The sequence below is a fragment of the Mesocricetus auratus genome, unplaced genomic scaffold (genome assembly GCF_017639785.1).
Source record: "Mesocricetus auratus isolate SY011 unplaced genomic scaffold, BCM_Maur_2.0 Super-Scaffold_100009, whole genome shotgun sequence".
NCBI lineage: Eukaryota > Metazoa > Chordata > Mammalia > Rodentia > Cricetidae > Mesocricetus > Mesocricetus auratus.
The window spans coordinates 61,847,735-61,873,538 of record NW_024429193.1 but is presented as its reverse complement, the minus strand read 5'-3'; the positions used below and the strand labels follow the sequence as shown (position 1 = coordinate 61,873,538).

General features: G+C 41.9%; 1 protein-coding gene across 4 annotated transcripts in view; it reads right to left on the bottom strand.

The window, feature by feature from the left end:
• Snx27 (sorting nexin 27) overlaps nt 1-25,804 on the bottom strand; it is a 72,262-nt gene that overhangs the window by 29,832 nt on the left and 16,626 nt on the right. For all 4 annotated transcript variants that reach the window (XM_040752269.1, XM_005087711.4, XM_005087710.4 and 1 more), the window contains exon 2: nt 22,554-22,785. In XM_040752269.1, coding sequence (XP_040608203.1) covers nt 22,554-22,785 — 232 coding nt within the window. The remainder of the gene's footprint in view (nt 1-22,553; nt 22,786-25,804) is intronic.

Below are 25,804 nucleotides of genomic sequence, written 5' to 3'. Positions count from 1 at the left end.
TTTTCAAGAGAGGTATAATCTTATTTTTACCAGTTTCTCCAACACCTAAGTAACTTCAAAGGCAAAGGTCAGTTTTTAGGAGTGAATTTATTTTCAGAAAGCCAGAAGTCTCTCAAAAACCACTGCAAATAAATACAAGGAGTGAACAAACAAGCTAATGAGGGAAATGAAAACCTCGGATTTATTACACGAAAAAGCACAACTAACATGTGTATAGCTCAGACTAGCTAGCCCTGCAGTCAATGTGAAAGGTGGTCAGAGGACAGCTTGTGGGAGTCAGTTGTCTCCACCATGTGAGTCCCAGGCAAAGTCAGGGTTTCAGGCTAAGTGGCCTTTTCCTTCTGAGCCATCTCATCAATCCTATGGCTGTTTCCATTGTGTTTCTTCTCTCACTGGTGGCATTTGGGTTGTTTCTGAGTTTAGCTAGCAATGTGAACAATTCTGCTACAAATGTTTGTATACTTGTCTCCTTTGTACACATAGATATGGGAACTGAATCAAGGCTTCAAAGATAGGTGTATTTAACCTCAGGATAGTTTCCAGCTAAGTTGTAGGATGCTTACCAACTTACACTCCTTTCCTTAGCATCTAAGAAAAAAATCCTTTTAGGGGCTGGGAAAGAAGTATAATTGGTAGCGTGCTTGCCTAACATGAAGGAACCCTGAGTTCCTAGCATGAGGAACCTAGCACCAGAGGAACCAGGCATTGTGGGGCATAGTGTAATCCCAGCACTCAATAAAGACAGAGTTCAGGGGCACCTCCAGCTATATAGCAAATTCAAGGCCAGTCTGGGATATGCAAAAGGAAATATATTTCTGCCGAGAACGAATATGAAAAAACTTATGATCTTAATTTATATTTCCCAAGTTACTAGCCAGGACAGTTGACCCTTTGTCAACATGACATACAAATATATCACTTACTGAGGCCTCTTGATCATTCCCAAGATCTCAATAATATCAGCATCACGATCTAAAACATTCCAACTTTTAAAAGTCCACAGGTGGCCGGGCATACCTTTAATCTGAGCACTCAGGAGCCAGAGGCAGAGAAGTCTACAGAGTGAGTTCCAAGACAGCCAGGGCTACACAGAGAATCTTGTTGTCCTATAGTCTTTACTCTCTTTAAAACATCCTAAGTGTCTTTCAACACTCAAAACTTCTCTATGACAAACATTTCTTTCTATATTTACTGTCCAAGTACCCTTTTTCATAAAATACCAATTCTTGTGATTCACCTACTGTAACCTTAAATTTGTATGCATTTCTCATGAATTTGTAGAACTCCTGTAATCTTTGTTTTGTTTTTAAAGATGTTTGTTTGGCCCCCAAATTCCTGAACTTAAGTGACTCTCCTGCTAAGGCCAAAGGAACAAGCCAATACTCCAAACTCTGTATGGTTTTTCCACTGGGATCTTTGTTTGGTTGTTTTTAAGACAAGGTCTCAATGTACAGCACAGGCTGCCTCAAATTTGAGATTCTCTAGCCTCTGCCTCCCAAATGCATTGTGATTACAGGTGTGTGACACCATGCCCAGTTTTTTGCTGTTGTTCTTTTTCTTGACAATATTTTCACTTGTGCATAGTGTATTTTCTCCCATGTTCACTGTTACTTTTACTTTATTTAAGGGTCTTTTGAATAATAAAAGCTCTTAATTTGATTCATTTATTTATTTGGTGTTGCTTTATTTGTTTTGTAATGGTCTCATATAGCCCAGGTTGGCCTGGAACTCACTATGTAGCTGAAGCTGGCCCTCAACTCCTGATCCTACTGTTTCTACCTCTCTAGGGCTGGGGCACCATACCTGGCTCAAATTACAACCCTTTCTTCATTGCTAACAATTCCACCAAGATCAGCAAAAAGCTCTGGATTTTAAGTGTACAGTTTATTACTCTTCTTCATAGAGAACACTTTTCTGTCTAAACAATTTTTCTACCTACGGATTCAAAACATAAGTAGAGTATGGGTAATGCATGCACTCAATAATAGAGGCAGGGGTATCATTGCAAATTCAGCTAAGGCCAGTATGGTCTACACAGTAAGTTCAAGGCCAGCCAGGAATCTATGTGAGACCCTGTCTCTATAAAGTGGGAAAAAGATCTAAAAACTATTTGCCAATATTTACTACTAAGAGCTTGAGCCGAGCGTTGGTGGCGCACGCCTTTAATCCCAGAACTCAGGAGGCAAAGGCAGGTGGATCTCTGTGAATTTGAGGCCAGCCTGGTCTACAGCCTCCAAAACAATACAGAGAAACCCTGTCTCGGGGGGGAGCTTGTAATTTTTTCTATAATATGGAGTTTTACTGGCAATTTTTTCTCATTTTCTTTTTTTTTTAACTTTTGCTATTTCCTTAAAATCAAGAATATTTAAATTTTTTTTTCTTTTTGTTTTTTTTCAAGACAGGATTTCTTTGTAGCTTTGGAGCCTGTCCTGGAACTCACTCTGTAGACCAGGCTGGTCTTTCCTGCCTCTGCCTCCTGAGTGCTGGGACTAAAGGCATGTCCCACACTGGCCGGCTTAAATTAATTTGTAATTGTTTTCCCTAAATACAAGTATAGGCCATCCAAGCTGGATGTCCTCAAGTGGTCTATAATCAACCTCTTACTATAAATAATAGAAAACTTGACACAAAGCAGGAAACAACTTTTTTCCAGTCTTGGGACAGTAGGTAGCTAGGCCCTGTGACCCCTAAGAAAAGGAAAACGTAAGGTGAGTACTACAGTTCCTTGGCTCTCCGCCTGGATAACTTCTAAAGCAAGGTTCAAGGAGGCACATGAACTGAGTGTATCGAGCGCACAGGGCCGAAGCAGCTGGATTTGTGGGACCAAGCACACAAGAGGGTGCTAAAAGCAGGCAGACTCCAGAAATTCCCACCAGGTCACCTTGAATTCTGACTGAACAGCAATCCAAGGAAAGAACTCTCACCTAGGGGAGCTGTAAATGAACAACTCTCAAGAGTTCACACTAGGTTTAGAACAATTCAACTTTCCTCCAGACAGAAAAAAACAAAATTCCCTGAATTTCTTAGAGTTTAGAAGACAGCTCAAAAGGTCTGCTCTAAGAAGAAGACTAAATTAGTTCTAGACTAAGAACTATTCTAGCCAGAGATATATCTCATTCATACAGTACTTGTTCAGCATTTTCAAGGACCTTGGGTTGATCCCCAACACTTAATTTATAATTAATTATGTTTTTAAAAAAGCTATACAATGCCAGGTATGTTGGTTCATGCTTTTAATCTCAGGATTTTGGAGGCAGAGGCAAGCAGGTCTTTGTGAGTTTGAGGGTAGCCTGGCTTACATAGTGAGTTCCAGAACAGCCAGAGCTATGTAATGAGACCCTGTCTAATACACATACTACTACCACCATTATCATTTCCTACAGCCAGTAAACTAAAAATTTCTAGTTTTAAAAATAATCTAGCCTGGTAGTGTTAGTGTATGCCTTTAATCCCCGTATTTGGGAGGTAGATGCAAGTGGATCTCTGAGTTCGAGGTCAGCCTGGTCTATGGAGTGAGCTCCAGGACAGCCAGGACTACACAACACAGTGAAACCCTGCCTCAGGGCTACGATGGGGTGATAATCTAACAAAACCTGGTGTCTAATAGCATTAAATTCAGCACCTAATGTCCAACAAAAGTCTAGCAGACATATAAAGAAGCATGAAAATTTTACATACAGACAGAAGAAAAACCAAACAGTAGGAAGGGCCTTAGGAATACAGAAATAAGAATTTAGGAGTGTAGGAACTGTGAGGAAGCTCTATGAAAACTTCCATCACTTGAGGCAGAAGAGCACTGAGGTCTGAGAGACCAAGCAAAGGCTGAAAATGAGTACAGAAAAGAAACCAGTTGGCCACAGAAACTGGAAACACTGTTGAGTGTTTAAAGGTGGAGTTTAAGATATCAATCAGACATGTGATGCATTAAGTCTCCAGAAAGCCAGACAGTGTGTCATAAAAGTCACCCTTTGTGTAGCAGAGGTGTACCCAGTGAGGTATTCAACTCTGCACCAGCCTCTTCCCTTTCTTCTGAAATGTGCCATCTCTAAATAAACTGTCTCTGCCTCTGCTAATATCCTCATTTCTGTCCAACTCCTCATCCACCAAACAAGAGTCTAGATCCTCTCTGGAGGTATCTGCTGAATGCAGACATATCACACCCACATAACACATCCCATTGGCTTGCAAGTCTTTTCCATGGGCCTCTGCTGTGCTCACAATAAAAACTGGGTACACTGCAGGCAACTAAAGAGTTTAACCTGGTTGCCCAAGCATACAGGAGGTATTTAGCAAGGGTTGAGTCAGACACAATGTCCACCCACTACCCAGCTATTTTTCTTCCACTAAGAGAAGACAGCAGCAAACCCCATGATGTAGATGGTATAGGCAAAGACTTTTGAAAGAATAAAAGCGAGTCACTCTGTATTCCTGGGAGTGAAGAGAAACCAGCCCACATTCCAACCATGACATTAATAATAGGAGATCTGATTCAGGGGAAACACGGCAGAGTTGGTTTGACTTCAGTAAGGAGAACATGCAGAAGAATTTAAAAACCAAAGACAAAGACTAACCTAAAACAAAAGGTAGACCAAGCAATATCTATCTCTACTATGCATCTAGCCCATATAAAAGACAAAAATAGTTAACCATAACAGAGAACAGGCAAACAGGGTCGACGAGATGGTTTAGCAGGTAAAGGCACTTGCAAAAAGCCTAACATCCACAAGATGTAAACTCTGAGATACCCTCTGACTTCCATACACACCCACATTAAGTAAATAAATACATGCAAGAGAGAAAAAGAAAAGGAAAGAACGAGAAGTTGTCTGCTGTACAGACACTCAAGGGTAGCTGAAAGCTCGAGATGGAAGAACACTGAGAACTCCTGCTCTCCCCCAGCTCCCCAGCTGCCAAACACCAGGAACAGCAGCCACTCAAGAGGAACTGCAGCCACAGTCAGTAAGGTAAGGATAGCTCCAACAAAACCAAAGCCCACTTTACTACTTACTCAGCTCCTTAACAGAAAAGTCCTGGCCACTCCCAGGTTCAAATATTGATTTCAGTGCTTACAGGTTTTTTGTTTGTTTGTTTGTTTGTTTGTTTGTTTTGTTTTTCGAGACAGGGTTTCTCTATGGTTTTGGAGGCTGTCCTGGAACTAACTCTTGAGTAGACCAGGCTGGTCTTGAACTCACAGAGATCCGCCTGCCTCTGCCTCCCGAGTGCTGGGATTAAAGGCGTGCGCCACCACTGCCCGGCTGCTTACAGTTTTCCTATGCATGATGCTTTGGAGTCAAATATTAAAAACAACAAAGCTGAGTATCCCTTCCCCTTCCCAATACGAATGAGAGATAATGCATCTATGTGAGAACACAGATGCTGTGGTGGTTTGACTATGGCCCCACATGCTTAAATATTTAAATGCTTAGTCTTCAGGGAGTGGCACTACTTGAGAAGGACTAGGAGGTTCGTGACCTTGTTGGAGTAGGTATGGCCTTGTTGGAGGAAATATGTTATTGGGGGTGGGCTTTGAGGTTTCAAAAGCCCAAGCCAGGCCCAGTGACTCCCTCTCTTCTTATGGATCCAGATGTAGAACTCTCAGCTACTTCTCCAACATCATGTCGCCGAGCATGCCACTATGCTCCCCAACATGACAATAGACTAAACCTCTGAAACTGTAAGCAAGCCTCAATTAAATGCTCTCTTATAAGAATTGCAGTGGCCATAGTGTATCTTTACAGCAACAGGACACTAACCAAGACAGATGCTGAAACTATCAAGGACATTAGAGTAAGTATGACTAATGTGATGAAAGTGCTGACACTAAAGGAAAAGATGTAAAAAGGTATGAACAGATGAGAAATGTTAGCAAATGTGAAAACCAGGTGCAAACATCAAATGGAAATGGCAGAAATAAAAGGCATAGTGTGAGAGACAGGTAATTCCTCCAACAGTCTTATCAGTAAACAATGATGACAAAGAATCAGTGAACTTACAGACAGACCAGTTAGAATCATCAGACAGAAACAAGAGAAAAAAAAGAAACCAGAGCTCTATCTAGCACAATACCAATCTAACAAAAATGTAACTGGAATCTCAGAAAGATAAGAGAGCGCTGGAGAAATAGTTCAGAGTTGAGAGCACTGGCTGATATTCCAGAAGACCCAGGTTCAGTTCCCAGCACCCACATGGTGACTTACAATCTTCTGTAATTCCAGTTGCAAGAGATTCTACACCCTCTTGTGGCCTCTAACTAAGGGCATTCGGCATGAACAAAGTGCACATACATGCATGCAGGAAAAACAACCATATACATAAATCTTTGAAAGATAAGAGAAAAAGAATGGAGAGCTGATGAAATCGACACACCAGCTGAAATTTTTCTAAAACCCACTTATAGCTTAGACAAATCAAATTTTTAAAAAAAAACTTGGAAGACAGGCAGAGAGGGTTAAAATATTATATAAAAAAGACCAAAAATAAAATGAGCAGGCTTCTCGCCAGGTGTTGGTGGCGCACGCCTTTAATCCCAGCACTTGGGAGGGAAAGGCAGGCGGATCTCTGTGAGTTTGAGGCCAGCCTGGTCTACCAAGTGAGTTCCAGGACAGCCTCCAAAATACAGAGAAACCCTGTTTTAAAAAACAAAAATGAGCAAGCTTCTCATCACAAACTATGTAAACCAGAAGCCTACACACTGTGTGTGTGTGTACATGTACGTACGTACGTACGTGTGTATTACACACAAGCCTTCACCCATATGTGTAGGGGTCAGAAGGCAGCATTCAGGACTTGATTCTCTCCTTCTACCATGTGGATACTGGGGATGGCACTCATTTGTTAGGCTTGGCAGTAAGCACATTTTTATCCCCCTAAGCCAATCTCACTAACCCATGGAGTGGCATTTTTATAGTGAAAGAAAACATTTACCCATAATTCTGTGCCCTATAAAAATATCTTTCAGGGGCTGAGAGATGGCTGAGCGGTTAAGCGCACTGGCTGTTCTTCCAAGGACCCAGGTTCAATTCCCAGCACCCACATGGCAGCTCACAGCTGTCTGTAACTCCAGTTCCTGTGGATCTGATACCTTCACACCAATGAGCATAAAATAAAGTAAATTATTTTTTAAAAAATCTTTCAGTGGGGCATTGGTGGCACACACCTTTAATCCCAGCACTCCGGAGGCAGAGGCAAGCAGATCTCTGTGAATTCAAGGTCAGCCTGGTCTACAGATTGAGTTCCAGGACACGCTCCAAAGCAATACAGAGAAAATTTGTCTCAAAAAATAAAATAAAATAAAACAAACAAACAAAAAAGGCTTTCAAGCCAGGCAGTGGTGGTTCATGACTTTAATCCCAGCACTTGGGAGGCAGAGATAGGTGGATCTCAGAGTGCACTTTCCAGGACACCTGTTTCAAAAAACAGAAACAAAGAATCTTTCAGCAGAGGTAGGCAGATTTCTATGAGCTTGAGGCCAGCCACTGGCTTGGAACTTGCTATGCAGACCAGCCTGGGGTTAAAAGTGTGTATCACTACACTCTACATACAATCAAAACAGTTGTTGCTTTGTTTTTTCCCTTTTTGAGACAGGATCTCACACTATAGCCCAGGCTGATTTGTAACTCTCTATGTCTAATCATAGGTTTGCAGAAACTGGCTCAAAACACTTTTTCAGACAGGACCTGAGGCTGACAGGCTACCACCTGGGTCTTTGGATCGATCCCTGGTATATAAACTGAGACTGGTGGTACACTCTGTTATCTGAGCACTCAAGAGCTTCAGGCAGGAGCACCAGGAGTCCAAGGTCATCCTTGGAGGTCAGACTGTGATATGTAAAATACTTTTGTTTTTAAACCTCAGACCCACAAAAATGAAAAGGATACATTGTCTATAACAGATTTGCATTCAAGAAATATAACTGAAGTTCTTCAGTCAGAGAGAACAATACCAGATGAACACTAGATTTATACTAAGTAATGAACCACACTAGAAATGGTATGAGGTTAGACAGATCTTTGTTTAATTGACTATTACCAGTCTCTTTGGGAAGAGCCAGGCGTAGTTCTGCAGGCCTTTAATCCCAGCACTCAAGAGGCAGAAGCAGGGGCAGAGGGGCAGGGGGACAGAGGGGCAGAGGTGCAGGGGGGCAGGGGGACAGAGGGGCAGAGGGGCAGGGGGGCAGGGGGGCAGAGGGGCAGAGGGGCAGATAGATCTCTGTGAGTTCAAAGCCAATCTGCTCTACACAGTGAGTTCCAGGCCTGTCTCAAAAAAAAAAAAAAAACAAGGGAGGGGGGTTGGACCGGTAAGACAGCTCAGCAGATAAAAAGTGCTTGCTGAGACAGCCTGACAACCTGAGTGTGATCCTCATAGCCCATTGTAAAAGGTGAGATTCCGCTCCAAAAGTTGTCTTCTGGACTCTACAAGCACACAGCAGTGTGAACATGCCCACCACACATATATACACTAATAATAATAATAATTAAAATAAAAATTTAAAGTAATGGGAGCCTGGCTTAGTGCCATACACTTAATCTTAGAACCAAGGTAGACAGGGTTACATAGTGAGATCCTGTTTAAAAAAAAAAAGTTGTGTTAGGGCTAGAGATAGTTCAGTGACATACCTCACTTGCACAGGGTCTGAGTTTGACCCCAGACACTTCCCCCAAAAGTTATCACTTAAAGCAAAGTTAACAGTATAACAGAATTTATAACATAAAGTAAATGAATGATAACAATAATATAAAGGATGAAGACATGAAAAATACTCTTGTAAAAAATAAAATATTTAAAGGTAGATGCTTATAAATTAAGATGTATACTTTGGGCCAGATGGTGGTGGCACATGCCTTTAATCCTAGCACTTGGGAGGCAGAAGCAGATCTCTGTGAGTTTGAGGCCAGCCTGGTCTATAGAGTGAGTTCCAGGACAGCCAGAGCTATACACAGGAAGGGGAGGGAGGGAAGGAGGGAGGGAGGGAGGGAGGGAGGGAGGGAGGGAGGGAGGGAGGGAGGGAGGGAGGGAGGGAGGGAGGGAAGGAAGGAAAAGAAGATTTTATATGTTAAATGAGTCAGTCTATCAATAATAGCTTTTGGGGGCAGGGTTTCAAGGCAGGATTTCTCTGTATTGTTTTGGAGGTTGTCCTGGAACTAGCTCTTATAGACCAGGCTGATCTCAAACTCAGAGAGGTCCACCTGCCTCTGCCTCCTGAGTGCTGGGATTAAAGTGCCGGGCCCAATAATAGCTTTTATACATAAAGAAAAACCTGTAAAACTAGTATCTACTTCAAGTATCACATACTCCTTATAACCAAGATTCCTAATGATAAAATTTCTGAACAAAATACACACACAAAACAAACCTGAGGAATTTGAACAATGTTCTACAAAGCTGGCAAACTGAAGGAGAGACAAAGCACCAAGCAAAGATCTATCTGCACAGGGTGTCCACTGTTTATTGTTAACTCGAGGCAAGCTAGGATCATTTCAATAATGAAACATTGAGAAAAATTACTGTACTAGAATGACCCGTAGGCAAGCCTGTGGGGAATTTTCTTTTCCTTTTTAAGTGATTCATTTCTTTTTATTTTATGTGCATTGGTGTCTTCCCTGCATGAATGTCTGTGTGAGGATGTCATATCCCTTGGAAGTGGAATTACAGATGGTTGTGAACTGACATGTGGGTCCTGGGACTTGAACCCAGGTCCTAGGGAAAAGCAGTCAGTGCTCTTAACCACCGAGCCATCTCTCCATCTCTAGGCAGGTAGCCCTGGGTTGTATAAGAAAGTAGGCTGAGCCGGGCGGTGGTGGCGCACGCCTTTAATCCCAGCACTCGGGAGGCAGAGGCAGGCGGATCTCTGTGAGTTCGAGGCCCGGCTGGACCAACAGCCTCCAAAACAATACAGAGAAACCCTGTCTCGTAAAAACAAAAACAAAAAACAAAACAAAACAAAACAAAAAAAAACAAAAAAAGAAAGAAAGAAAGGTAGGCTGAGTAAGCCATGTGGGGCAAGCCAGCAAGCAAGTTCCTCCATGGCCTCCACTTCAGTTCCTGCCTCCAGGTTCCTGCCTTGAGTTCCTGCCCTGACTTCCCTGGGTGATACATACAAAATAAAAGATGAAATAAACTATTTCCTGACCAAGACAGGGTACTACTGTGACAGATTTGAACACATTTTGGGGAGGACTGTAGAAGGACTTTGGAACTCTGGGACAGAAATGCCAATTGAGTGTTCAGAGCTTAGTGAGGTATTACGTGAACTTAGAAGATAAGATCTAAGCGCACGTCTGCACTGAGGACTAGGTTGTAAAGTTTCAGAAGAAAGTTTGAGAGTCTGTTACAGACCTTTGTTGTGGCTGTTCAATATTTTGAGCTTTAAGAATCTGCGACTCTGATCAGCTGTGGCTGAAAAATTGGTTATAATTAGCAAGAAACCAGAACTACAAAGCAAAAATGTTACTTTGACAGGACAATCAATACTGGTCAGCTGGGACTGAAGAATAAACTGTGATCAGGAGGAGGCCCACACACCTATAATACCAGCACTGGGGAGGCAGAGGCAGGCAAACCCTTGAGTGTGCGTCCAGCTTGGTCTGTATAGTGAATTCCAGAACAACCAGATCTATGTTTCCTTGGGGTCAGCACATAGAAGCTGTGTTCCAGGGTGGTCCAAGGCTGCATCTCACACTGGAAGTCAAACCTGGCAATCTGTAGCTTTTGCAGGGATACTGGTTTTGAAGGCATGATGGAGCCATGGAGAGCATCTGGGGCTTTGCACTGTTTGGCAGGGACAGAGTCCCTGAAGAGAGCTCAGGAGAGGCTATTATTGAAGGTGTGGTCCAGTAGCAGTGGAGACCCCTACGTTTGGAGATACCAGTGCCCCAGGATGACTGCCACGGAACAAAGCAGATGTGGAGTGGAGCTGTGTGCACTGTGGAGAGCAGAACTGAGGATGCTGCTAAGGCCCTCCTGAGGCCAGAGGACTGTGAGTGAGTCCCAGATCACAAGCACTGACCCTTTTACACTGCTCAGCTTGGTTTTGTTTTGATTTTATTATAACTATGCTCTGATTCTTCCATCTTGGAGTGAGAAAGTATGTAACTTATTTTTTATTTTATAGAAGACGATAGTAAGGGATTTAGGAATTTTAGGAAGACTGGATTTTTGTTGTTGTTTTGGTTTCTCTGTGTACCCCTGGCTGACCTGGAACTCACTCTGTAGACCAGGATGGCCTTGAACTCATAGAGATCCGCCTGCCTCTGCCTCCTGAGTGCTGGGATTAAAGGCGAGCACCACCAAAGCCTGGCAAGGATCACATATTTATGAGCCAACTTTTAAACAAGATGCAGAAACAACTGGCTATCTGCTTAAAAATAGATGAAAGAACCTTGGTGCTGTCAGTAAGATGGCTGATTAGTGGGGCCCAACATACTTCTCTCCACAACAAAGCACCAAACCAAACAAACAAAAAAACTAGGAGTTTCACTGGAGTGTTTGAGGCACAGCTACTGCACGCTGTCCCGGGAAGCAGAGAGGACGGCCTGACTGGAGGGAAGTATAGGCGACAGAGACAACGGACAGCACAGACATATACACTGGCCTTAAAATGAAGGGGGCTGGGGGCTGGAGAGATGATTAGGAGCACTTGCTGCTGTTACAGGACCTGACTTTGGTTCCCAGGACCTGTGCTGGGCACTCACAAATGCCTGTACTCCAGGTTCAGAGGATTCAATGCCCTCTCTGGCCTCTGTGGGCACTCATACACAATCAAACAAAAATTATATATTTAAAAGGGCAGGGTTTTGTTCTTTTTAAGAGGCAGGATATGGGTGGCACACGCCTTTAATCCCCGCACTCAGAAAGCAGAGGCACAGGGATCTCTAACTTCAAGACCAGCCTGATCTACATATCAATCTCCAGGCCAGCTGGAGCTACACAGCGAGATGCTATCTCCAAAACTAATAAATAAATGAATAAATAAATTTTCAAAAGAGAACTAAGAATACAGTATTTATCCTCTTATTTCTCAAGATTAACCCTGAACCAAGAGGGTCTCTGTGTAGCAAGAAAAAGATGAGTAGGCAGCCCCCAGCTATCTCCATGGATACCTCAAACATTTGCTGGGAACCAGACTGTAACCAACACAGGCCCTGGGCCCAGTGTGGGGGCGCAGTTTGGGGAGCAGCCCGTTTGCTACTATCACTGTTCATAAGGCTATAATTCCATTGTATTCACCCATCCCTACCCAGCTCCTTGAGACTTCTAAGCCTGGGCTTCATGAAGCTGCAAAGCAGCTGCCCTCAGGCAGCTTGATGGGTCCAGCCCTGTGAACCCCTCCATGGCTTCCTTTACCTTGCCACAGGCCCTGGGTGGCCACCTTCTCTCTGCCCCAGGAATTAGATATGAAAATGAGCCCATGCAAAGTCATTCATGCAGCCCCCAAGACATTGGGTACCCATCTGGACTCACGGGCAACACTTGGTGCCCGTGGAGCACTAGACACTGATACATTCTCTGCTCTGCTAGCAGTCATGCATGGGTATGCTTACTTATCTGAACTCACCAACATGGCCCTGCACCAGCTGCATCTCACCTAGTCCTTCTGGGGTAAAGCCAATCCACGTGACCCACAGAAACTGATAGGCACACTCTATGCCCAAACTAACCTGCCCAAAGGAGCTGCATTTTGATTTATGTTGCAATCATAACTTAGGCAACACTAAAACATTCAGCACCACCAAAGCTGATTATACCTATAGAAGCTACACAGACACTACATTAAACACTCACCCCTAACCAATGTCAACGCAACCTATTCAAATGACAGTGTAGGATACAATGACAGGAAAATTCTTCTCATTTTCTTTTTTTCTTTTGGTTTTTACGAGACAGGGTTTCTCTGTATTGTTTTGGAGGCTGTCGGTCCAGCCTGGCCTCGAACTCACAGAGATCAGCCTGCCTCTGCCTCCCGAGTGCTGGGATTAAAGGCATGTGCCACCACCGCCTGGCCTCATTTTCTTAATGGAAATCACCCTGTAAAATTGATACAGGCAGGGATGGCAAGATGGCTCTGTGGGTAAAAAGTATTGGCCATGCAAGCCTGTATCCCAATCCCATGGTGAAGGAGAGAATGGACTCCTGAAAGTTGTCCTCTGACCACTACAAGCACACTGTGGTACATACCCACACTCACATATACATCATACACACAATAATAAGTTGTTTAAATTTAAATTGGTACAAGCAATGATGTGCCAGATGAATAACCCCCCCCCCACACACAAACAGAAGAAGCATGAAAAAATATGGCACCATGACATTACATCTCCAAAGAAACACAGTAACTCTCCAGCTCAGACCCCAAATGAAGAGATTAACAAAATGTTTGAAAGGAGATTCAAAGGATGAATTCTTTTCGTCAACTAATATTCTAGACAGGGGTGTGTGTGTGTGTGTGTGTGTGTGTGTGTGTGTGTGTGTGCGCGTGCACGTCACAGGACAACTTGGAATAGATTCTCTCCTATCATGTGAGTTCTGGGGACTAAATTCAGGACATTATTAGACTTGGCAGCAAATACTTTCCCTACTAAGCCATCTGATCAGCCCCAGCCTCAACTAATTTTAAGGTAACAATTACAGTGGTAGAGAGATGGCTCAGTTGTTTTTGCAGAGGACCCAGGTTCAATCACCCATATGGACTCACAACCATTTGTAAACTCCTGTTTCAGGGAATCTGATGCCCTCTTCAGGCCTCTTTAGGCACCGGGCATCCACATACTCCCAAATAGGCTAAACACTCATGCACTTATAATTGGGAGGGAGGAGGGGAGGGGAGGGAAGAGGAGGGAAGGGGAGGGGAGAGAGAGAGACAGAGAGAGAGAGAGCCTATTCAATAAAAGAGCTGATAAAAATTTTCAAATCTTAGTGGGAAGATAATTCAAATTTGGTAGATTTAAGCACTAAAAGCTCTGAGGCACCTGATGGTCAATGTCAAAAGAACAAAACAAGAGGGAGTCCCGAGAAATGCGAGCCAGGTGCGGTACAGCAATCCCAGCACTCTGGAGGTGGAGGGAGGAGGACAAGGAATTCAGCAGCATCCTCAGCTACACAGTGAGTGTGAGGCCGGTCTGAGCTACACATAAACTGCCCCAAAAGGAAAAGCACACTCTGCTTCCAGACTGCTGACGCAATGTCAGCCTCACACCCTGCCACCATGCCTTCCTTCCCTGGTGGACTGCACCACCTTTGGTATTATGAGCCAAAATAAGCCTTTCTCTTTCTAAAGACAAAGATGGAAAAAACAAACAACTCCCAACCCCCATAAACTTTTTAAAATAAAAGGCAAATCATGAATGAAAAAATGATTATACTAACATCAGAGTCTCAGTAGAAACTTTTTAAGCCAGAAGAAAGGAATTATATATTTAAAGCCCTTAAACAAAAAAATTGCCAATCAAAAAGGAAGGAAGGAAGGAAGTCTTTTCAAGAGAAGTAAAAAGCTGGAGAAATTCACCACACCATGCTTACAGGAGTCCTCCACTATGGAAAAAAAACCCTGATGGTCATGATGAAAACACAAAACTAACGGAACACATATACAAAAGAGAAAACAAAGGAACTTTATTAATATAGTAAATCAAACCACAAAAAGGAAAAAGGAAAAATATACAAGAATACTAGAATATTAAATGACAAGAGTACATTTTTACTTACCAATAATCTTGAAAGGGAACAGACTAAATTCCCCAATTAAGGGGGGGGTAGTGGTGCACCCCTTTGATCCCAGCAGTCAGGAGGCAGAGGCAGGTGAATTTCTATGAGTTTGAGGTCAGCCTGGTCTACATAGTGAATTCCAGGACAACCAAAGCCACACAGAGAAACCCTGTCTAGAAAAAAAAAGATATAGACTGAACAGATTGAAACAGGATCAACACTATGCTACCTATAAGAAACTCCCTTTAATCCCAGCACTTGGGAGGCAGAGGCAGGCAGATTTCTGGTCTACAAAGTGAGTTACAGGATAGCCAAAGCTACATTTTTTTCCTGTCTGAAGAAAAAAAACCCAAACAAACAAAAAGCTGGGTGGTGGTGGCGCATGCCTTTAGCACTCAGGAGGCAGAGGCAGGTGGATCTCTGTGAGTTCGAGGTCAGCCTGGTCTACAAAGCTACATAGAGAAACCCTGTCTCAAAAAAAAAGAACAACAACAACAAAAAAAAAAACCTCACTTTACCAAGTAATGACTGAATGAATAAATAAATGCCAAAGTAATTATTCTTACATAAAAATAGGTTTTATGTAAAAACAACCAAGACTGTAAAATGAGACAATAGACATCAGTATATAATGATAAAGGGGAAAATTCAAGAAAAATAAGGATTGCAAATATATATATATATATATACACACACACATATATATATATATATAAAATGCAAAGCATCCAATTATATAAAACAAATATTATTCTATCTAAAAGGAGACTCTAATACAATTATAGCTAGAAACCTGGCAACACCCCTTCATTGGGCAACTACACAGACCTCTCCAAAATATCAACAACAACAAAAAAATCAAGGTTAACCTATTCTAAGGACTAAAAGCATCCCAAAATATTCATACGACATTCTATCTAAGAGTTATGGAATACACATTTTTTCAACATCAAATAGAATTCTATGGAACTGACTGTATGTTAGGCTACAAATCAAGTTTCAACAAAGTCAAAGAAATTATAATCATACCCTGTGTCTTTTCTACTCCCCCTGCCCCCCCCACACCAGAACAGAATCAATCTGAAAAACCTCTATGGAAACCCACTATTCTGTAAGAATTAAAAGTATAATTTAAAAGGACATGAGTTACTAATGAAAGCTCAGTGTGAGGTAAGGAATGCCTCCCTGAGTTATTGGTCAGGGACATTCCAGAGGCCCCAGAACACAGGCTGGTGCATTGCTCTTGCTTGCCCATCAAAACTAGGTGATCAAATTCTATTGCTGCAGATACAACAACACACTTGGGTTGTGGAACATAGAGAAATCATGCTGGAACAGACTTGAAAACTTCCTCCCCACTGGCTAGTTTTCACAGTTGAGAGGGCCCTCTGCAGACTACTGGGGGAGAAAAGCACAGATTGTACTACAGTGAACCTTGAATGCTACAATACTGACTGATAGACCACTGATGCACTTGTGACACACGGAACGGGTAACTAACAATTGCTTTTGGAGTAGATCTGAGGCCTATTCCACAGGAGGAAATCTATGCCTAGTACATAAATCTGGTCAAAAGGCCATGATTAAGGGAGGTCGTAAACTCTAGAGGGGAACCTATTCTTGTGGTCCTGCTAAATGGACACACTGTCATGTGTGTTGTCTAAATAATGTTTATACACTCAGATAAATGCTACCTTCAACCCTAGTCAAACAGCGTCTCTCTTAAAAGAGCAGCAGACTGATATCAAAGTGCTGAGAGTAAGTAACTCAGCTCTAAATGAAACGTCAGTGTCAATCAATTCCTCAACAGGGCTCAGGAAACACTGTGGAAAGGGAGGTGGGAAGAGGGCACACGCCAAAGGATAGGTTTGGGAAACACTGCCTTCTGGACATGGCATGGCCATTGTACTCATCAATTCTACAGCTATGGTTACCTGAACCAGACCAGTCAACATGCCAACAAGAAGCACCAAGACTCAGTGGGTGGATAACCAGTGGGTAACCAATCAATCAATCAGTCAATCAATCAATAAGGAAAGGACATGAAGGTGAAGGGGAAATGTCAGGGTGCTTTGGGGACGGGGAAGAGCCATTTGGAGTACATTACCATCAAGATACACTGTACTGTTTGTAATGAATCTGTCAAAAAGTAAGATTTGATTAACTCTACAAACTGTACAAATACATGAAAATGCCAAGGTGAACAAGATGCCTCAGTTCAATGCTTGGACTCACATAGCAAAAGAGAACTGTCTCCTACAAGATGTGCTCTAGACTTTCATAGCTGTGCCCTGGCATGCACACCTGGCACGCACATACACCCCCCCCCACCCAGGTCCACACATACACACCAGATCCAATCAACAAAAACAGGAAAACTAAAAACCAATACCCTTAATGAACAAACATGAAAGCTTCTCAACAAAATACTAGTAAATCAAATTTAACAACACATAAAATTATAAAGGAACAAATGAAAAAAGTCCAACATATGCAAATTAATAAATATAATACATCATATCAAATAATGAATGTTAAAAATCACCAGTATCTCAACACATTCAGAGAAAGTATTTGCTGAAGTTCAGCATTCTTCAGAAAAAAAAGTCTTCAGCAAAGTATACCAGGATTGTATCTCAACACAGTAAGGATTATATATGACAAACTTACAGCCTAAATCACACCTAATGGGAAAAAGCTGAAATTGTTCCTCTAAGATCAGAAACTAGGCAAACATGTTCAATTACTCCATATTGATCATTATATATTATATACAAGTATTACTATGTCATACTGTTCCCCACAGCTATGTAAAATGACTGTGTCAATACTAAAAAATATATTCAAGCAAGATGTGGTAACCTATCTCCATAATCCCAGCATTTGAAGACTAAGGTTCGAAGGATTGCTAGTAATATACATAACATGTTTGAAGCCAGCCGAGCCATTACATAACAAGACCACATGAGAAAACACACGCACACACCGCACGCAGGCATGCACGCGCGCACGCACACACACACACACACACACACACACACACACACACACACACGAACATGCATGTACATGCATATACGTATGTGGTTTTGCTGGTCTGGAACTCACGTCAACTAAGCTAGCCTTTAGCTTGTGCAATCCTCCGGGATCTGGCTCTCCTACTTCCATGCTTCCTTCCAGTGCTGTAATTACAGATGTGCGCCACTATGCCCAGCTCCTATTTTTAAGTACACATATAGTAATGACTGGAATAAATGATAACAATGGGGATTTTGTTTTGTTTTTTGAGATCTGAGGTCTGATCATGTATTTGTTACTCTTACAGGCTCATTTTTGACTGGACTCAGACTTCGAAGTAGCTGTCAGTGAAGACAGCCTATGCTCTAAACAACCTGTTCCTGGAGCTTTTCTTTGGCTTCCCTCATTCTCTTAGCTAAAAGTTTAGCATACTCTGCAGCCTCCTCATTTTTCTTGGTGTATTGTTTCATCAGAGTAATATGCCTGCATGTGTGTTACAGGACACGTAAGTTACAAACCTTGGGTGCTTTGGTCCTGGGCTTCTAACCTTTGTTTAGGGGTTTTCTGACAACATATTTGGTGGACAGCATTATCTTTTGAGAGACTAAAACACTTTCTGATTATGCTTTGGACCCCAACTGCCAAAGCACAAATCCAAGAATATCCTTTTCAACAATAACCAAGTTGAGAACACTCAGGTTGACATCCACAGTGCCAGGCACTGTGCCTGTCTCGAAAAGCCAAAAGAGAGAGAGAGAGAGAGGTTCATAATCTAACACAGGTAAGCCTTGAAAACAGCTAAACGAAAGAAGTAACACACAAAAATTCCATACAATTCCATTTATATGAAATGTTCAGTATATGTTAACTTATAGGACAGAAAGTAGACCAGTATGACCTACAGCTGGAGGAAGACGGAAGGTTTAGGGGGATAATGGCTATCGAGTACAATATATCAAAGTAATGAAAATGCTATAAAAGTGATTGCTGTGGTACAATCGTGAACACTCTAAATACTACTGAACTAAACAATTTATATGAATGATTATAGTAATGGTTTATACATTATTACAAAAATAGTTAAAGTAACTATAAAACTTTTATAAGATAGCAAAATAATGAAGCCAACTGTGGTGGTACATAGCTATAACCTCAGCTCTCAGAAGACTAAGGCAGGAGGATCATGAGTTCAAGGCCAGACTAAACTCTATGGTAAGACCCTGCTGAAGAGAGCTGGGGGGGGGGGTGCCGCATTCTGGAGTTAAGAAGCTTTACTAAAACATGAAATACATTACCAATAATTAAAATTTGACAAAGTGGACTTCATCAAAATTCTAATGTTTTTTCTTTAAAACACTTTAAAGAATAAAAGGGCAAGCCACAGACCAGGAGAAATACTTGCAAAACATCTAAGAGAGAATTTACATCCAGGACATATAATAAATTCTTATTAACACCAATGATAACAGATGAATGACAGTTAATCTTAAGGAAATCAATTCATTATCAATGAGTTATTGGCTAAGTGTGAATTAAAACTACAGTAGGATACCACCATACCCACAAGAATGCCCATAGGGGAGGCTGGAGAAATGACTCAATGGTTAAGTGCACTTGCTGCTCTTGCAAAGGATCATACCAGGAAGTTCACGACCTCCTATAATTCCAGCCCAGGGATCTAATACCTTCCTTCACCTCTGCAGGCACTAACAAAGAGTTGGCTCGCATGCATGAGTGTGTGCGCTTGCACACACTCACACACACACACAAATAAAAAATAAAAATAAATCGTAAGAAAATAAAAACCAGAGAAACCCTGTCTCAAAAAACCAGAATGGCCAGTAACAGGGACTGACAAGACCACTCCGAGACCCAAATTTGTTTCTATCTAGAGGCTTGCAACCAGCTCAACACTGGCCTCTGTGGACACCAGCACACAGACACAAAAATACACTCTCTCCTTCCCAGCCCCCATTTCAAAAATAACAAAAATAAATCTTCTAAAACATGAGTAAGAGTAAAAAAGACTAAAGCTCAAGGATGTAATTCAGTCGGAGAAACTATGTGTAGCACACAGAACACCCTGGGTTGAGACCCCAGCATAAATAAAAATGAACAAAGAACACAGTGCCTCACCCCTCTCTCTCTAACTGAAGCACTTGGGAGTCTGAGGTAAAACCACCATAAGTTAAATGCCACCCAAGGATGCATAGAAAGTCCCTACCTGGAAAACAAAAAGTGTTAAAATACCACATATGGAGGTTATAGAAAAACTAGAATTCCCTATTGCAAATGAGAATGAAAAAGGAACACGACAAAGGCACTTTTGAAAAGAAGTTTGTAGGTCTCTTTTCTTTTGAGTTTTTCAAGCAGGGTCTCCTACAGACTGGCCTCAAATTCACTGTGCAGCTGAGAATGACCTTGAACTGCTGACCTCCTGCCTCTGGCCCTGGGTGCTGAGATCACAGGCCTATGCTACTGCACCTGGTTTCTGCGGTGCTGGAGACCTCCTCCCACTGAGTCACACCTTCAATCCAAGTCTGCAGGGATCTGTGTATGTGCAGTGAATGCCAGAGTTTGAGTGTGCATTCGGACCTGCATAACGTGGGTGTTCAAACAAGGAGGGCATGCAATGTCCTCCTCCATCAGTTTCTGTCTTGTTAGTTGTAAGCAAGGGCTCTCATTTCTCAGGCAGTCTGACAGTCAACAAGTTCTAGTAATAGTCCTGTCTCTACCTTCTACAGTGCTAGAGATACAGGTGAGCAAGAAACCACAGGTAGCTTGCTCCAGAGATGTTGGGATCGAAATTCAGGTGTTCATGGTTGTGCAGCAAGCACTCTTAACCACTGAGCTATCTTGTCAGCTCTGTCAGTTTCTTATAAGGTCAGTGAGATGGCTCAGCTGGTAAGGATGCTTGCCACAACGCCTGATAACTTCAGTTCAATCCCTGGAACCCACATGGTGGAAAGAGAGAACCAATTCCCACAAGTTGTTCTCTGACCTCCACACACCCATGTACGCGCGCGCGCGCATGCACGCACGCACACACACACACACACACACACAATATTGTAGTAACTAATCTTTATTGTTAACCTGACTGGATACAGAATCACCTTGGAGATAACGTTCCATTTCCAATGAAGTTTAACTGGAGGGAAGGACTACCCTGAATGTGGGCATGATTTCTAGGCTAAATGAAAAGCAAAAAGAAGAAAGCAAGTTAAGGACCAGCATTCATCTCTTTCTGCTTCCTTGAGTATGGGTGCAATGTGACCAACTGCTTAATGCTTCCAACCACTGCAACTGGGACCATTCCAGTCGCCACGTTAGGGACTCAGAGCCAAAATGAACCTTTCACTCCTCAGCTTGTTTTTTCCAGGTATTTTGTTGCAGCAACAAAGCCAGTAACTAATACAAGTACATATTATGTTTCCATGTGTCTGACATTCAAAAGAGAAAAAGAAAAAAAGATCAAAATATAGAAACAGACAATAGATCTGTGGTTAACAAGGAAAAATAACTACAAACCAGTAGGGAAATTTGGGAAGTGATGAAAACATTCTATCTTTATTGTGGTAGTAGATAAAAGACTATGAGCAGCATAAAACTGGACATCTATCTAGATAAATGGTTAAACATACAGAAATCTGGCTAATAAAGTTGACCTTTTACAAAAGAACAATTAGTAGTTTCATTCCTTGTCTCAAGGCTACAGAAGCTGCCAAAGTCCTAGGTAATTCTCAAAAAGTTCCATAACCAATCAGCTCTCACTTTGTGTATAGGTCTAAGAACACAGAGACCATGCTAATACAAAACCCATGTGCAATTATCCCCAGCTAATTTCCATGTCTCGTTCCCCTCCCCACTGAGAGGAAGAACCCCACAGGCATTTGGTGGCTCGTTCCTATAGAAAGTACAGAGACAATAACTTCAGTCACCAGATCATTCTTTTGTTATAGGGTATTGAACCCAGAACCTCTACCCACTGAGCTATACTACCAGTCCTACAGCTCTAAACACCCGGGGCCTGTTTGCCAATATCTAACAGAACCCACTGCATTTCCACAAAAGGAGGCAAGAATTAATGTTTATTATGTCAACATTTCTCAAACAATCAAAGGCAAATAAAACAATGCAACCAAGAGAAAAATAGTCTGAAGAATCAATAGCAACTATGTTTTAAAGACCAAACAGCATCAAGACATGGGCTGTCACATATCACCTAAAATTCAAGATGAAGTCTACTTATCTACAATAGCTACAAAACAGCAATGTGTAAAACAGCTCATCGAAATTGCCGTGAAAGTGTATTAGGACCGTGGGGGGGGGGGAATTCGAGTTAGTCATGCATAGACATCATCAAGAAATGAAAAGGGACAAGACAAGGAAAGGAATGAGTATAGGGATACACAGGTTTCAAAATGACAAACCTCTGTATTATTCAGATATTTTAGAAGATACTTTTCAAAATTAATCTTGGTCGATAGCTCCAGAGCCAACAGTAAATCAAACTACAATTAGCAAAGACATATGGCAAAAGAAATTTATGTATTTTTACAAAAGACCAGAATACAAACTTGAAACTGTCAGGAAATAAAATGAAATTGCACTTAAGCAAAAATAGGACACTTCATTACTGTAGGTCACCCCTGCAATAAATCAGTGTCAAGATCTTCTCTGAGGGATCCCAACTTCCTGACAGACAAACTGACCTAGGTTGTAGGTTTTTGTTTGTTTGTTAGTTTGTTTTTTTACTGCTTGGAATATATTCATGAGAGTGAGAGAAATAACAGCTAAGTGTTTGAGGATCAAGCTGGGCTGACACTCACCACAAACTTCTCACCATTCTGCTCCACATGTTTGTATGTGGGGACCGATATGGGCACTGCTTGCTTTTCTGTGTAATCATAAAATGACTGTCCCAAGGAGTCGTCACTGGGATCTAGGCTGTCTGCCTCGTGAGGAGGCACAGACAGCACTGTCAAGATCAATTCCTTCTCGCCTGCTCGGATCAGGTCCACCACCTGCTTGTGTGTCGCCCCCTCAACATTCACGCCGTTCCTAGGGGAAAAGGAAAAACAATCCCATAAACCAGAAGGGTCCAAACACTTTGTGACTCCACCCTCCTGACCCCACTCCAGCGTCACAGAATGAACCATAAATCAAAAGTTCATCTGGTTCCAGAAAAGCTGTTCATGCCTTCGCAGAATCTGAAGTGAAAAGCTATTTGAGAGCTTATGGCAGGGAGAGGAAATGCAGACAGGCAAGAGACCCCCTTCCTTTAGTGTGCACACGGCTTGAGTCAGGAAAGCATGTAGGAAGAAGGTGCTGCTGGGAAGAAACAGCTCTTTCAGCTAAACAGTCTACTTTCCTCATTGTAATCAGACATATGAACAATACAATCAAAGTGCCTTCTATTTTTACTGTAGTTTGTTTACCTAACTTCACGGGGATTTCTTTCTTTCTTTCTTTCTTTTTTTTTTTTTTTGCTTTTTTTATTATTTTAATTTTAAATAGCTTGTTTTACATGTCAATCCTCACGGGGATTTCCTAAGGTTTATTTTTGTTATTTTAAGTATGTGTTATGTGTGTGTGTGTACACAGAAGTGCTGGTGCTGTAGAGGCCAGAGGCCTGGTGCAAGAGTTACAGGCAGTTGTGAGCCAGTATTTGTGCTGAGAACCAAACATGGGTCTTCTGCAAGAACAGTGTGCACTCTCAAAGACTGAGTCATATGTCCAACCCCAGGAACTTTCTTTAAAAAAAAACAAAAAACCACAAAACAAAACTTCCCTTAGCCTGGTGATGGTGGCGCACGCCTTTAATCCCAGCACTCAGGAGCAGAAGCAGATGAATCTCTGTGAGTTTGAGGCCAGCCTGGTCTACGTAGTGAGTTCCAGGACAGCCAGGGCTACACAAAGAAAACTTATCCTGAAAAACCAAAACCAAAACAAACAAACAAAAAAACAAAAAACTTCCCTTTATAGAGATTAAAGTGTGTGTGTATCTTCAAGACAGTTCCTTTATATTATATATCCATTTCCCCATATCTTCAAATTAACCTTCCTTTATAGCAACTTATTATCATGATAATTAAGAAGTATTAATCTGCACATAGCCTGGTTTCCTCTCTCTCTTGGCTTTTAAAGGAACAACACTTCTCTAAAAGTCCATTATCTGACCCAATTTCCAATGTTCTTCCAGTCAATCAGATGATCTCTCAAGATTCTATCCACACATTTTCTGCTCCATACAGCTCACTTAATCTGCCCAATTCAAGAAATACACACCTACAGCCATACAGTAAATCAACCTACTCATTTTCCTGCCTGTTTGCTCAGATAGATGCAAGGCTGAAAGCAGGAAAGGTATAAGATATGAAAGAACAGTACTTTTGTCAAGAAAGATGCTGAGTTTCACAAGCACTGAACAACAGTCCCATTGTGCTGACCTAATGAGCCACCTCAGCAAAAACCAATGGGCAGCTGGCCTGGAAGGTCCCTACCATGACTCTCACAGGAGGGACGGGAAAACACACCTGGCCTCTATTCACTCTCTTTTAAAGCCTATCTGCCCTTTAGAGTTGAACTATGTTTTCAGTTCTGTTCCAACCATTGAAAAGAAAGAATGCTAAACTAGGTTTAGTAACAAGCTTTCCATAGTTTTCAGTCATGGCTTGCCTCTGTCAGAGTCTGGTATCTAAAACACCCATGTGTGTAAACAGCAGACAGGAGAGGCCTCAGCTAGCCTCCTCCCTTATTTTCAATTTAACAATCTAGCCAGTACATTCAGCTGTGTATGGCAGGACAGATTGTAGCACTCAGGAGAACCACCACAGTTCTGAGACCAGCATGGGCTATATAACAAGATCCTGTCTCAAAAAAACTTAAAAAAAAAAAAAGAGAGGAAGAAAAAGGGGAAGAAAGAGAGATTTGTGATCCTCAAAACTCTTAAATTTCTCAATCTAAAATTCTAATTATAAGCAAACTCTTAAAAGTAGTAATTTCACCAATACAGTCAGTTCTATACATAAAAATCAAGGGTCCCCTACTGATGGAAACCCCAACTTGCACAATCTGAAGAGAACCAGAGTAGGAAATTCCAGTTTTCCAAATATAACCCCAGCTCTGGAGGCAGAGGTAAGAGTCCCCAGTTCTAGACCAACACAAGCTAAGACATTATTTGAAAAGCCAAACAAAAAGATATGAATAAGAAGAAAAGAAAACTGATCAGCGGTACAGCTCAGCTGCAGTGCCTACTGGGTTCACTGCCTGCTGGCATGAAGACGTTTGAAGTAAAGAAGAAATTGAAACCTAAACTTATGGGTTGGCAAAGGAGCTCATCTAGTTCTTTGGCCTTAGTACTTCTGAGAAAACTAAATTAAAAAGGTTAAAAATTAGCACAGAATTGGCCAGGTGGTGGTGGTGCATGCCTTTAATCCCAGCACTCAGGAGGCAGAGGCAGGTGGATCTCTGTAGCCTGGTCTACAAGAGTGAGTGAGTTCCAGGACAGCCTCCAAAGCCACAGAGAAACCCTGTCTCAAAAAACAAAAAACAAAAAAAAAAAAAAAAAAAAAAAAGACACAGAATTCATCTATCCCTAAGAACTTTGGCTTATTCACAAATGTCCATTTTAATTTTTCAATAAAATAGAAACAAGACATCTCAGGGACTGAACAATATCCTAGATGCTAACAAGATTTTTTGTGAATTTATCCTCAAATCTTACTCTTTTTTTAGTTACCATTTTTTCTTTCCTTTTATTAAATGGCCCTAAAGAGCCCCACTTTTTTTTTAACCTTTAAAAGGTTTTTTTGTTTGTTTTTAGCAGAACAAACAGACCTATTACATAATAAGAGGGCCTCCAGTGAACACATTTCCCCAGGAGGATCTGACAATGCAGTCATACCCTAACTCGAGTTCTGCTGCTGCAGCTCCCCAGTACAGGCATTATAGGCATTGTGTCACCCACTCCGTCTTGGAGCACTTTGTATAGCTAATGACCCTACAAAATTTATGCGCAAAGGTGTATTTGTATCATGTATCTTCTGGGGGAGGGCAGGGGAAGAAGTTCCATAACTTT